The sequence below is a fragment of the Aspergillus foveolatus genome (assembly GCF_047715535.1).
Source record: "Aspergillus foveolatus strain CBS 279.81 unplaced genomic scaffold BDW70scaffold_65, whole genome shotgun sequence".
Taxonomy (NCBI): domain Eukaryota; kingdom Fungi; phylum Ascomycota; class Eurotiomycetes; order Eurotiales; family Aspergillaceae; genus Aspergillus; species Aspergillus foveolatus.
In genome coordinates, this window is record NW_027396129.1 from 104842 (window position 1) to 117429 (window position 12588).

General features: G+C 51.7%; 7 protein-coding genes across 7 annotated transcripts; 4 read left to right on the forward strand and 3 right to left on the reverse strand.

Moving 5' to 3' along the window:
* Positions 1–424: 424 nt before the first annotated feature.
* Positions 425–1615, forward strand: BDW70DRAFT_153086 (uncharacterized protein; the record flags this gene model as incomplete). The annotated part of the gene is made up of 4 exons (XM_073739562.1): positions 425–507; positions 658–719; positions 792–1121; positions 1206–1615. 4 exons carry the CDS (start codon positions 425–427, stop codon positions 1613–1615), a joined length of 885 nt encoding a protein of 294 aa, XP_073592578.1.
* A 410-nt stretch (positions 1616–2025) lies between these two features.
* Positions 2026–4546, reverse strand: BDW70DRAFT_153087 (transcription factor domain-containing protein; the record flags this gene model as incomplete). The annotated part of the gene is made up of 8 exons (XM_073739563.1): positions 2026–2518; positions 2577–2830; positions 2893–3327; positions 3377–3672; positions 3725–4173; positions 4223–4362; positions 4416–4439; positions 4487–4546. 8 exons carry the CDS (start codon positions 4544–4546, stop codon positions 2026–2028), a joined length of 2151 nt encoding a protein of 716 aa, XP_073592579.1.
* Positions 4547–5570: 1024 nt separating this feature from the next.
* Positions 5571–7837, reverse strand: BDW70DRAFT_142893 (alkene reductase). The gene is made up of 3 exons (XM_073738006.1): positions 6980–7837; positions 6284–6919; positions 5571–6221 (listed from the first exon to the last, which is right to left on the reverse strand). Exons 1-3 carry the CDS (start codon positions 7370–7372, stop codon positions 5862–5864), a joined length of 1389 nt encoding a protein of 462 aa, XP_073592580.1. The 5' UTR covers positions 7373–7837; the 3' UTR covers positions 5571–5861.
* A 1160-nt stretch (positions 7838–8997) lies between these two features.
* BDW70DRAFT_142897 (uncharacterized protein) lies at positions 8998–9623 on the reverse strand. Its single transcript, XM_073738007.1, has 2 exons — positions 9400–9623; positions 8998–9346 (listed from the first exon to the last, which is right to left on the reverse strand). Exons 1-2 carry the CDS (start codon positions 9606–9608, stop codon positions 9055–9057), a joined length of 501 nt encoding a protein of 166 aa, XP_073592581.1. The 5' UTR covers positions 9609–9623; the 3' UTR covers positions 8998–9054.
* Positions 9605–10144, forward strand: BDW70DRAFT_142898 (uncharacterized protein). Its single transcript, XM_073738008.1, has one exon. The coding sequence runs from the start codon at positions 9721–9723 to the stop codon at positions 10045–10047; it is 327 nt and encodes a 108-aa protein (XP_073592582.1). The 5' UTR covers positions 9605–9720; the 3' UTR covers positions 10048–10144.
* On the forward strand, positions 10126–12476 carry BDW70DRAFT_142899 (uncharacterized protein). The gene is made up of 5 exons (XM_073738009.1): positions 10126–10633; positions 10695–10714; positions 10761–10797; positions 10863–11403; positions 11507–12476. Exons 1-5 carry the CDS (start codon positions 10480–10482, stop codon positions 11898–11900), a joined length of 1146 nt encoding a protein of 381 aa, XP_073592583.1. The 5' UTR covers positions 10126–10479; the 3' UTR covers positions 11901–12476.
* Positions 11919–12344, forward strand: BDW70DRAFT_106276 (uncharacterized protein). Its single transcript, XM_073734411.1, has one exon. The coding sequence runs from the start codon at positions 12015–12017 to the stop codon at positions 12261–12263; it is 249 nt and encodes an 82-aa protein (XP_073592584.1). The 5' UTR covers positions 11919–12014; the 3' UTR covers positions 12264–12344.
* Positions 12477–12588: the final 112 nt, after the last annotated feature.

Sequence of the window (12588 nt, forward strand, 5' to 3'; positions counted from 1 at the left end):
ATCCATACGGTATATGCGGCTATACTCAAAGTTGAATGACCGTTTTCTCACAGTATGTTGGAGAGTCTCTCCAGTTGAATTAAGGTGCATAAAAAGTGAAGAGGCCCCATTTCATATTAAGGATGATAGAAAAGTTTATGTATAGTTTCTCAGGTACATAAGAGGCCATTATCAAGACGAAACAACTACCAGGCGGTACTATCATGTATTACGGCCAGGTTGTTAGTCGGCGTGCTTGATCTTCTGCCTCAAAAGCCTGGTCGGAGCGTTGCTGATCATGCCATGCCTGCCATACAAACCTATTGGCTCGGAACTGATCACAGCTCGTTGAGTTTCATCGTTTTAAGACTCCTGAGGGGTGGAACTGAGAGCATCGAGCAACGAGACAAGGAGAAGGACAGAAAAGAGACCAACCGACGAAAGGATGGACGGGGTAGACGAGGCTGATCAGATGCCCGTCGAGGCCACTCCAGAAGACAGCGACCCCCTCTGCTACATATGCAGCTGGTACGTGGGCGACTTCGAATGTGACCCAAGACTCAAACCGGGTGTCTACTACGGCAGCGGAATGATGAAGGATAGACGATTCTGGCGAAACCGCGCATGGAAACGGTATTTCCGCATGAGCAAGTAACCCTCCCTAGCTCCTGAGTACAGTGGGCTCCGCCGGGGAAAAGAGATGACGACTGATAGAAAGTCTCTAGTCTTATTCCACCCGCGTAAGTCAATCTGTCGCCTCTCTGGCATATCCTACTTTGTCCAACAGGACTACGCCTTTTACACACTCCAAGTTCCCTGGGATGAGAATTCGGGCATTATCCGGTCCAAGAAAGGCCACATTGATAAAGCCCTCTGTGCTACAGCCCTCAGGGACGAGGCTAGCGCAGCTGGAGTGGCCCATGCCCTGAAGCAAGACAGGCTAAGGGGCCTTGTTATTCATGCCCGTTGCTGGCAAGTCCTTCTCAACCACGAGATCTGGGCCCTTACCGACGGCAATATACGTCTTATCATGGAAGCCCTGCGGCGCAGGAGCGTAAGGGACTGGCAGTGGAAGATGCACCTCCGTCCAGCCGGGATGAAACTCCACGAAAAGGCGTCGGCTGTCGGGCTCAGAAAAGGAGGTGAGTATCCTCCCTTGCTTATAAGCGCTTAAAAGCAAAACAAATCGAGATCTTATGCGGATGTTGCAAATCTGACAATATCAGACCCGTTTCATAGCCCCCGCGTCTTGTGTATGATCCGCCACGCCCGCCGAAGAACACGCGCGAGGCTACTTATGGATAGACAGTTCAGTGATCTGCACCTGAGATTGAACCTTCTCCCCGTAGAGATCCTATTTCTGGTTGCAAACCGGCTGCCGTCTTCCGATGTTGTTGCAGTCCAGGAGGCAATGGGATTGTATTTCGGTGATGCGTATTGGCGCTCGAGGATCCCGAGTGACTTCTTCCATGAAGTAAAGGGTTTGAGGGAACAGACGCTGGACTGGGAGTATCTCTGCCTGAAGCTGGAACTCTTAGCTTCTCCACGCTATTGGGATTATGCGCACAATGAGCTCCTAGGAAGATATTGGGTACTCACACAGTTGGACGAGGTTGCAAAGTTTGTTGTTCATTGACCTTATCCTGCCTTATATGTGTGGCAGACGGTTAACAGAAAGTCAGTGGAGTCTACCTACCTAGCGGTTTCGAGTATGGCCTAAGAGAGAGACCATCTAGCAAGCAGAATCGCTCAGAAACGAAGTAGCTATACCCTTCCTCAACGCCATCCGTGCCAGTTCTCTTGTTTCATCCTCTCCTTCTCTGCCCGCAGGCAATTGCAGTGCTAGTCAGAGCATGATTTTCGTCCGACAATCCATTAAGCATTAAGCCTTTTTTATTGTGCCAGTTCGCAAGCGACGCAAACCTCCACTCCAGATATAATACCGCAACAATGACTTTTCAAGACCCAATGTAATTTGTGGCCGTCTTGTAATATCCTAGACATCAAAGTTACTGCGTCCCGTTTCGCTTCTCCGCTTGCGTTGAGCTAGCCAAATCGCCCTCCTCCCCCAACCCCGCCCCTCAAAATTTCGACAGCTGACCGTCCGGTGCCAATAAAATCATTCAGGAACATCCCAATGTCAATATCAAACTCGCCGTGTCCCTGTCCTTCGGCACCAATCTGCTGGTCAAACAAATCCTCGGGCCAGCTAAAATCCGGTAACGCGATATCCCCTGCACCTGCCCCTGTACCTGTCCCCTCATCCGAAGCCGCAGCGGTTGGCATGGACATGACGAGACTTCCATCCTGATTAGCAGCAAGACCGGTAAGTGCCTGACCCGAGGTAACGAGGACCTGCGCAGCACGTGCAAAGCTCGCGCAGATGGAATGAAGATGTGCGGAGCCACGCGAGACACCCTTGATTAGGTCGAGACTGTGGACAGTCTCTTGCAGAAGACGAAGATCGGTGGTCGAAGATGTTGTGATTGCGTGCGTAAAGACAATGATGAATGGGGTGAAGGACGGGTAGAGGAGTATTCTTCAGCATCAAACTCGGTTAGCTTGCTCAATAGAAAGTCGGAAGTTTGAGAACGTACGAATTCACATATTCTGCCTGTTTGTGAGCCTTCCTATCTCTGAAGTATGTGATTGCTTTGAGGTGACTGTGGAGGGCTAGACAGGCGGCTTCATAGCACTGGGAGGATATGGCCAATGCGGATGGGCGGGGCTGTCCTTGCGTCTGTGTTTGGGCACGGTAGATCACCGTCAAAACAGAGTAGGCTATAAAGTCTGCGCAGGCGGTCATGCCATGAAGCGAGTCAGAGTAAAGAAGGTCCGGACTGACTTCAATCTATAGCACAATACACGACTAATCAATTTAACTTCTTCATTAATTTGAGGGTGGTTGCGTACCGCAAGTAAACGACCACGAACGGCCAAGAGGTCCGCTGAAAGGCTTCGAATTCTATCCATCTTGTCCTGTTCATCCATTCGCATCGCGGAAACTGAATAAAGCCTGTCATAGACATTTCCCTGGATAGTTGCGAACTCAACAGTCATGAGGTTGATCAAATCCCATGCCCGCTGTTTTTCATCCGTCGACGGAGTATACAGCGCCGTGTCAATATCGTGGTCCTGAAAGTGCGAGGTCACGCCGATATTCAGCGAAACGTTCTTGTCAATCGTATACAGGGCCCAGAAGGCGTGACGCTTGGAGTTCGCCAGCGGAGCGGAATCGGCGAGGGTGGTTGCATTCCGGTGAAGTCCCAGTGTTTGGCACATGTTGAATGCGAGAGAAAGGTAGGTCCAACAGCGCTGGATGTTGGACTCTTCTTGGGCTTTTATGGTCTGCGCCATCAATTGCTGTGACGAAATGCGAGAGGGAAAGGGGTCATACTCCAATTAACAAAGCTTGGACCTTCTCTAATGTTGGGTCAGACAGCATTTGCGGGTGATCCAGCCCCGCGGAGAAGTGTCGCTCACAGAATAATTTGCTGGAAGAAAGGTCGAAGTGCGCAAGATCAGGGTCTCCTTCATGCAAGTAATCGCGAACAACAAAATACATTAAACCGTGAAGCAATGTCGTAGAACCCGACGGGATTGGTTCGAGCGGGAAGTAGATCGATTGGCAGAGTGACTCAAGCTGCCGGGTATCTTTCCATGACTGGCTGACGAGGAAGAATGGAGGCCGTGCTGCAATACCATCAGTCAGCGTTAAACTGCAGAATACGCATCGATCGCATACCCTTCACTTTCTTTACAACGGCAACGACGAGATCCACAGGGAGCAATGGCTCTTGAGCCCGCGCTGCTTCAGAGGTCGCTTGCGCGGGAGAAGGGGAATGGCTATCCAGACTGTCCTTCAACGACAACAACGCAGAAGAGACCTGATCATTGAGCTCTCCCCCCCGGGCTGCCACAACAGCAGAGAGCGCCGCCTCCCTAGCGACAAGGGTCTCGTGGTGGAACGAGGACTGCCCTTCAAATGGAGGAACCGTTTGACGGGACGACACAGGAGGACTGGATACCGTCAATGCCGGAGCTGCAGCTGGAGTAGAAGCTGGCGCCAGGGTCGGAGCCAAATTTGGAGTTGGAGCCGAAGATATACCAGGCACTGGAGACGTCCTTGCGAACTGTGCTAGCGTCTGCTGGATTGAATTGAGTTGCTCCTGGATTGTCTGAAACCTCTGCTCACTATTCTCCTATCAGCAAATCGCAGCTAAGTTGCCATTGCCGCACTTACTACTCGTCATTCTGGACCCGCGACGGTGTTGGGGCCGTGGTAGTAGCAATAGCAGGCACGTGAGCGGGCGTTCCTCCCGCGCTGCATACGATGCCTAGCACATTGCAGCTGGAACATGGAATCGTTTTATCGCATTTGATCTGAGTGCTCCATCGTCAGCAAAGTGACTGTCATTGCTAGCTGCAATAGATACCTTACGGAGTCGGCAATTGTCACACTGCGATGGTCAGTTCAGGAGAGCAGCGTAGTGGAATGAATCCATACCGCGCGAACGCGAAAGGAGCGGGCGCCAGTGGTCGTCGAAGACGGAGCCCTCCCTGTCATTAGGCAGTGATTGTAATTTGCTGGTGATTTTTGCCTGGGCTGCTAGGTTGAAGAGGGCTGGACATCAATTACCCCAGGCCACAAGAGGTTATGTGTTCGTACCCATTTCATGTGTCTCAGCAGCAACACGCTATACCTATTCGGCGTTAGCGGGAAGTTATTTGTGCCTTAGGCAGAAGGCAAAAATCCTATCACCAGATCTGCACAAAGCACCACTTAACACTGCCTCGCAGAGCGTTGAGCTCTCAACAAGGCAAAATTCAGAAAGGATACTTAACCCTGGGGCTTCAGTAAACCGCAATAATGCAGACAATCTGACACAATGCCAACAGATGTTGGAGACAGGCTCAGCGACGGATGACGCTGGCAATTACCATGAATGCGCTTGCAATTGAGGGTGCTGCCGCAATCTATGGAGATCTATTGCACCAACAAGCTCCTCAACCCCATGCTTTGCTCTGACCTAGATGACTGTATATCTCCTTCTTTGGAGTTATCATCGTGCAAACAGAATAGCCGGGCCTCAAGGCTCGAAGTCCTCTGCAACGGTTTGCTCTCTGCTGCCTGGATGAACATATCCAGTGAGATCCGCGCTGCTAGGAATCCAATTGAGGTGGAGGATTTGATTGTGAATGTATCGGTGCGTCTGAGGCGACGTGGTAGCGATAGTGGTGTTGTGGTCTCAGCGAGAACTGGAAGACCAAAGCTTTGAGGACGCTCTTGTGGATGAGAGGTACAATTATATCTTGACTACCTACTACGGGGAAAGCAACCGGTTCTGCTAGTCTACATCAACTTCTGTGAATACGACCATAGTTGACCTGGAGATACAGATCAAGGCAATGTAGCTTGAGCACCGAACGCCCCGATTATTCTCTTGATATTGTTCATACCGGTAAGCTTTCCTTACAAATCATGGGGGGTTCCTAACAATTATTCTGTATTATATGATAGCTTCAAAAAATAGTGTTGAACAAGGTACATCTAGGCCAATATGGTTTGATGAATGCTAGTACAAACCTACTCTTACCCTCCTTTGGATGGGATCATGCTACATTTATGACTAGTGTAACTATACATATGTACCCATTGAGTAAACAGGGCTGGCATATTATCGTATTTTGTGTGAAGCCCAAGAGTTTAGCAAGTAGTCTTACTAGGTAATGTTGCCGCAAGCAAACAGCTCTCTTCTATTCTTGTCTCTCCCACAACTCACGATATACCTTGGCTCAATCCTAGAACCCTGGCGGTCACCATGGACCAAGAGAACAAAAAGAGATATATCCTATTGATCGATGGAAGCGCTATGCAACCTTCACTGCTGAATCTCAATCCGAATATCTGTGTGCCCCGTAGCCGGCGGGTAATCCGTATAACAAATCCGGTTATCCTCAAACGGCCCATAGAACCTGCTACGATCGTACGGGGCAAAAGGCGTGCCCGTCCTCAACCTCTCCACCAGATCTGGGTTGCTGGTAAAGTACCGCCCGTACAGCAGGGCGTCGTACCGGCCGGACTCCAGCACGCCCCACGAGTTGGTCTGGTCCCAGCCGCCGGCGGAGAAGAAGGGTGTGTCGCCGAAGATCTCACGGAAACTGGTGAGGTCGACGTTCGAAAGCCCCCAGGACGATAGGAAGGCGTCTTTCTCGGCGGTGCTGAAGATCTGTTCGTAGCGCTGTGCGAAATTAGTCATGTCAATCTTCCAAGGGAGCATTGGAATGGAGAGCGGAGACGTACCGGTTCAATGAAGCTGACATAGGAGAGATTCGGGTGGGTGCGCTTCAGCTCCTTGCACAGATGCGTCCAGGTCTCCATCCGCTGCTCCCCGCGCGCCTGGTTGAAAAGACCAAAAGGCGAAAGCCGGATTGCCAGGTTCTCCTCGCCAATGGTCTTGGCCAGCTCATCCATGAGCTCGAGGACAAACCGGCAGCGCTTCTCGGGCGACCCGCCATACTCGTCCGTTCGCTTGTTGATATTCGAGCTGAGGAACTGCTCGGGCAGGTACCCGTTCCCACCGTGCACTTCGACCCCGTCAAAGCCCGCTTCCATTGCTGCCTTGGCCGCCGCGCAGTAGTCGGCGAAGGTGCGCTTGATGTGGTCGACCGTCAGCTCAATGGGAGGGTGTGCGGAGTACGGCACGCGCTCGGTCGCGCCGACGGGCGGGTGCGAGTAGCATTCTGTCGGGTCGTCCCAAACGGTCGCGGACGCAGAAACGGCCGGCGACCCGGTCATCTGCGGGATCGTGGCACGACCGGCGTGCCAGAGTTGGGCGTAGATGTAACCGCCTTTCTCGTGAACGGCGTCAACGACGCGCTTCCAGCCGGCGATCTGAGACGGGGTGAACAGGCCGGGAACGCCGGGCATGCCGTTACTCTGCATCGGCCACTGTCAGCATAATCCATAGAGTATCGCGAGCCCAGTACTGGAACGTGCCTCTAGAGAGGGCGGGATGCCCTCTGAAATGATCAACCCGCCATCCGTCGCTCGCTGCCGGTAATACTCGACAACCAGGTCGCCAGGGTACCAGACCCGGTTCGGCTTCTCGGGAGTACTGACGGGACTCTCCGGGACACCGCGATTGCGAGTCAGTGGCGCATGGACGACGCGGTGTTTAAGAGTGATTTTGCCATTGTTGATGGCCAGAGGCTGGAAGAGCTTGGAGTCTTGGTGCGCCATCGTCAACGGGAGATACGCCCTATGCTGTTCCTTTGGGAAATCGATACCGAGGCTGAGACGGAGTAAGGATAAAGATTGGGCTGCATTGATTGCACTGATTGACAATAGAATTGATATACTCGTCTTCTCCAGCTCTCCAACGGTCGACATTCCCAGTACCCCTCCCCCCTCAGTACCCTACGGCCGCGCTGCCTCACCTCCAGATAAGGCACCCACTGGGATCCAGCACTGCGACGGAGATCCGACGGGAGCACCGGAGGGCGGGAACGGGTCAGAAAGATGGGACCTGATAACAGAATGGAGAGGCGCGGCCCAGTGGGAGCGTACAGCGAAGGCAGACGTGGACGTTAGTGCCGGCTAGTCGGGTTGGCCGCGGGCTTAGCGGCAGGCCGCGTTTCATTAGCGACCCTGCTCGGCCCCTTGATCGGTGTGAATCATGCGGTCTGAGTCTGATGCTCCAACTTTGCAATGCACGGACGTTGAAATCGTTGAAATAATGCAAGGATACAAAAAAGTAGCTGGGGTTGGCGGGAGAATGTTCGTGTTCCTGCATGCATATAAAACGGCATGTTTCGAGTAAGAACAGATGACTAGACGCTCCGTTGATTATTCAGAGACTGGGAGACTCAACCTTGGACAACTCTGGACAGGAGAGAGTGGACCCGATTAATTAAACTGTCATTATTTGAACTTGGCTTGACACCTGACAGACACTGACGGCTACTGACGGTCCTGTGATGATCTCGGCTAAGCGTGAAATCACGGAGTAGTAGTGTTCGTTATTTGTATTTTGCAAATTCTGCAATTTTACGAATTTCTTGCAGATTCTTGCACAGTCATGCAATCCAATTCGTCTAGGCAGTGCTGCCGGTTCTCCCAAGTCTTCGTGACAGACGACGTTACAGACGAAATTTACCACCACTACGTACACTCTTCGCATGCAAATTAATAATTAATCTACACGGGAGACTTGGATGGGCTCTTAACATACCACCAGTAACCAGCGAGGTCTACTCAGAGTATACAATGTCTCATATTGACGGTCTCACGCGTTCGCTTGACTTGGTTCTTAATGATCCTGCTACGCCCAGCATGCATGCAAAAGAAACGGTGGGACTATAAATGATAGATCAAATGCACGGGCGAACTATGGAGTAGGCGAACAAGCAAGCGGATACTGGAGGCGTAGCAGGCTAGCAGCGTCAGCTAGCAGCAAGCCAGCACAAGGGACTGTTTATTGTTCACTGGCAGCGTCAAGACAGTTATGGACGTTCAACGGTTTCGCACCCGATCAACTGAAGCGCCATCAAAAGCATCAGCTCTCCAGAGAGTCACGAGTCCAGTACTGCAAGTATGACAGCCGACTCCAGAGTACGATCAAGAAGAGTTTTACCTGCTTATCACTGCAGGCTGCCATCTCGATCTGGTCTTGCGTTAACATGCACTGGCACCAGCGCCACCAATCATTCCAGCTCTGGGTCTCGCTCAGGGGTAAGGTTTAATCCTGCCCTATCGTGATCGCTTCTGCCTGTCTTCCGATACTGGGTTAGATCGTGAGATTAAGTGACTGATTTGGACTCAGAGTTGGTATATGCATACAGTGCAGAATTGAGTTCCACTCAAGTTGTGACACCGACGGCTGGGTGACGAGGCCAACCCTTGAAGCCACAATGTATATTGTATTTGGCGTTAATAGCAGGAACCATATAGAGCGAAAAATATAGAAAAAAAAAAAAAAAAAAGAGAAATCCACCCCGCCTGCTTAGTCCTGATCCCGAGAATCAAGAATTGACCAATCAGATGGAAGGAATATGGGCCCCCGAAGCGTTACACTACGCCAGTGTACCTGGGTTTACCTGGGTTTGGAATTCCGCCAAACTCTCTCCTTTTTGCACATGAACTTGCGGTGGAGAGGGCAGGCTGTGTCTATTATTATTACTATTTTTTTCCCTCTTTTTTTTCTGCGCAGTCCACAATGAGGGACCGAGAACCCTTGTGACAAGATCTAACCGGCTGGCTGCATGAGGCAGACGCTCGGGTTTGGTGTGTACTCTGTGTTCGCACAACGGACAGACGTCATTCCAGAGCAGGAATATTCGACGTTGCCATCTAGCTCGAGTCCACCTGCAAGCGATTCCTTCATTTGTCGTAGAGTTCGTGGCTCAGACTTGACTCGCAGATTGTCCGACGGCCACGAGATTGGCCGTTTGCGCAAAGATGTCATATTGATCCCATTCTCGCAACCGCGCCATCGAAGACCCACGCCAGAGACCGTCGAACCTTGATTAATGGATCTGAAATCCGTTTCGAGCTCGGCTCGCTTGGTGTACCCCACACGGGGCGGGTGATTGGAGGTGATGCTGATCATGCACGTTATTTCATTCATCGTCGACGCCGCGCCAGTTGGCAGTCGGAGACACATGCACCGAGAACGCTAAGGTCGGCAGGATGTTTACAATTTATGAACGGCTGGGAGTTATGTCAAGGGTGGCGTGGCCATGGGCGATCATGATGAGAACCACTGGGGACAGCAGGAAGAATGGCCTGAGTGTTCAGAAACTGGACACCTACAAAAAAGCGATGTGAAACAGATATCCCTCGTGTTCCGCTTTGCAACTCTGGTTCATCTCGTGTTTGCTTTTTTTTTATGCCGATCTAGCTCTGTGAAGTTTTTTACTGCTTCTTCTTGCTTTTTTCTGGCGAGCTTGTCATTTTCCCTTCTGGGCTGTTCTGGACTGGGCGTCGTCTTAGGGCAGTGGGCCTGGAGCCTGAACCTGAGCCCTCAGTCACCACTCAGCAGTGACAAGATGCGAGGATTTCCATGACATTTGTGGTTTAACTCGGTCCGACGAGACCCAGTCTAGCAGATTATCACCCATTCAGCTGATGGGTATCCATAATTCCATGATCATTCCATTACCATCGTCATTGCCGTCCCCGTCCCCCTGCTCGCTGAGTCCCAAGTAGCCGTGGACCTGCTCCGTAGTTGACAGTGCCAATGTCAGCTTCTGGCACCATCAGAGCCTTCCCCGATAGTCTGGATTAATCGCTTCAAGCCAGCAATTTTAGCGCATCCTGCAGATCATCTTGTCTTTCCTTGACATTACTTAGTGCCCTACCTACTTAATACTGCACCGCACTCCGCCGGGGGTCTTCAGTCCAGAGGGCCTCCACACTTCTCCCTCGTCTCTAACGTCTATCGGGACATCCGCCAGAGCTGTAGTAGGCAGGAAGGGAAGAATGCTGGATTGAGCACCATGTCTACAGAGTCAATGAGTCGTGACCGACCTGATATCATAAACACCGTCAACCTTGTCACGCAATGTCTCTGTATCCCGATTGTCACGCTCTTCGTCGGCCTGCGGTTCGGCATTCGTGGGTGGTATAGACAGTGGGCTGGGGCTGAGGATTGTATGTGCGCCTTCTATAGCTGCAGGTTGCAGGAATACAGTGTACTAACGGGAGCCTATAGGGACATGTTTCGCCGCGTGGGCAAGTACACCACTTCTAGGTTATTGTGCTCTGCTAACCAGCCTAGATCCTGTTCATGGGCTACTGCGCCATTGCCATTGTTAGTACGTACCTCCCTACCTCCTACTATCTACGCCACTATCACCAAGCCCATCCTAACATCACACAGTCGGCAAGTACGGTGGCGGTTACCACTACACCGACGTCTCCTCGACTGATATGACGCTGTTTCGCAAATTCTGCTACGTCGCAACAGTCCTCTACTGCCCGATGGCGCTACTCACAAAAATCGCCCTGTTATCGATCCTAGTGCGCATCTTCTCCCCCTACAAACACCGCGTGCGGTTCATCTACGGCTTCCTCGCCGCAATCACTATCTACTATGTGATCGCGGAGATCGTCAAGATTCGCATGTGCGATCCTGTCCCGGGGTACTGGACGCTTGATCCACGTGCGAAATGTCTCGACCAGCGCGCGGCGCTCATCGCCGACAGTGTGATCAGCATGGTTTCCGATATACTGATCCTGGTCTTACCGCTGCCGTTGACGTGGTCGTTGCAGATGTCGCGGAACAAGAAGTTGCGAGTCATCGGCATGCTCTCGGCTGGTGGTCTTGCGACGGCATTTAGTATCTATCGCCTTATCCTTGTGCTGCGCGATGGGAGTTCGCCAGATATAACCATCTTCTTCGTCTGCGTGATTCTATCCGGGTATGCCTTTCCCTCCACAACCCCGGCGGCGGACGACCCGCTTGCAGCATTATTTCCATCTTCCACAGTAGTTAGGGTTAAGGTACTGACTAGCTGTGTACAGAAACGCTGAAGGAGGCGTGGGCTTAATCTGCGCCTGCCTTCCGTCATTGAACATCCTGATCGCCAAAGTGCGCAACCACAGCTACCGCTCGAAATACGGATACTACGAGCAGCAGAGCGGAGATGTGCAGCTGTCCAAAGTCAAGGGCGGCACAAAGACCGGGGCGTCGGTGAATCTGTCGCGTCGGGATCCCGAGGAGCAGGACCTTGTGTCGGATGAGAGCGGGCTGATTAGCCACGCCGGTGCCGCGGGAGATGTTGCTGTTGTTGATCGTCATGGAGATCCAGCTGGGAGGAGGAGTAAAGGGGGAATCCATAAGACGGTGGATGTGCAGCAGACGGTAGAGGTTTTGGCTGGAGAGGTGCAGGCGGGGAAGAAGGGTCCAAGGTACTGAGTTGATATATAATATATTATGCGTAAATAGGTATGGGTTGGCTTGGTTTGGTTTGGATCTGTCCGGGTTTGTTCGGGTTTGTGGTATTGTATATTCTAATTAGACGTTGGAAGGATGGTTATCTGGAGTGAGCTCATCAGGCCTGGAGTATCATGTCAGGGACTTCGCCGTCACTATTGCTACATCTCCAAGATATCTGATTATGACCCGTGCGTGCCCGTCCGTACCCTCTTATCCCAGTTCATAGAGAGTGAAACGAAGCCCTCTCGGCGTAATAGGGGGACAGCACAAGGCCCGCGCCAACGAGTACCACGATATCCTATACAACTTACGTCAAACCGGAAGACAGTCAGGTACCGGTAATCCTGGAACAAACGGGAAATGAAACTCCGTTTCTGACTCGTCGACCCCTGAGTCAGTCTCTGAACTCGGACCTCTTACACTGGCCGGGCCCCTGCAGAATTGCTACGGAAGGAGCCGTCGATTCAAGCGTTCTGACTCTGGCATGGACGCGGACAGGCTTCTATGCAATTATTTTATATACCGTTCAAAGAGCAGAGAATTCAAGAAAGCGAAATTAGTAATAAACGTGGATCCAGACTAGTCCACTTAAACGAGTCACTGGAACCGTGGATAAGTACGGTAACCCGAAAATGCTATAGCTTCAACGGAATAGGCAGCCTTGGAC

Excerpts from the sequence above, each read along its gene's own strand:
- BDW70DRAFT_142893 (XM_073738006.1), bottom strand. The coding sequence starts at position 7,372 with ATGTCGACCGTTGGAGAGCTGGAGAAGACGAGTATATCAATTCTATTG. Across the intron at positions 6,920-6,979 it reads GCATCCCGCCCTCTCTAGAG|AGTAACGGCATGCCCGGCGT; the intron begins GCACGTTCCAGT and ends TGGCCGATGCAG. Across the intron at positions 6,222-6,283 it reads ATGTCAGCTTCATTGAACCG|CGCTACGAACAGATCTTCAG; the intron begins GTACGTCTCCGC and ends AATTTCGCACAG.
- BDW70DRAFT_142897 (XM_073738007.1), bottom strand. The coding sequence starts at position 9,608 with ATGAATGAAATAACGTGCATGATCAGCATCACCTCCAATCACCCGCCC. Across the intron at positions 9,347-9,399 it reads TCGTGGCCGTCGGACAATCT|GTGGACTCGAGCTAGATGGC; the intron begins GCGAGTCAAGTC and ends AATCGCTTGCAG.
- BDW70DRAFT_142898 (XM_073738008.1), top strand. The coding sequence starts at position 9,721 with ATGGGCGATCATGATGAGAACCACTGGGGACAGCAGGAAGAATGGCCT.
- BDW70DRAFT_142899 (XM_073738009.1), top strand. The coding sequence starts at position 10,480 with ATGTCTACAGAGTCAATGAGTCGTGACCGACCTGATATCATAAACACC. Across the intron at positions 10,634-10,694 it reads GTGGGCTGGGGCTGAGGATT|GGACATGTTTCGCCGCGTGG; the intron begins GTATGTGCGCCT and ends GGGAGCCTATAG. Across the intron at positions 10,715-10,760 it reads GGACATGTTTCGCCGCGTGG|ATCCTGTTCATGGGCTACTG; the intron begins GCAAGTACACCA and ends TAACCAGCCTAG.
- BDW70DRAFT_106276 (XM_073734411.1), top strand. The coding sequence starts at position 12,015 with ATGGTTATCTGGAGTGAGCTCATCAGGCCTGGAGTATCATGTCAGGGA.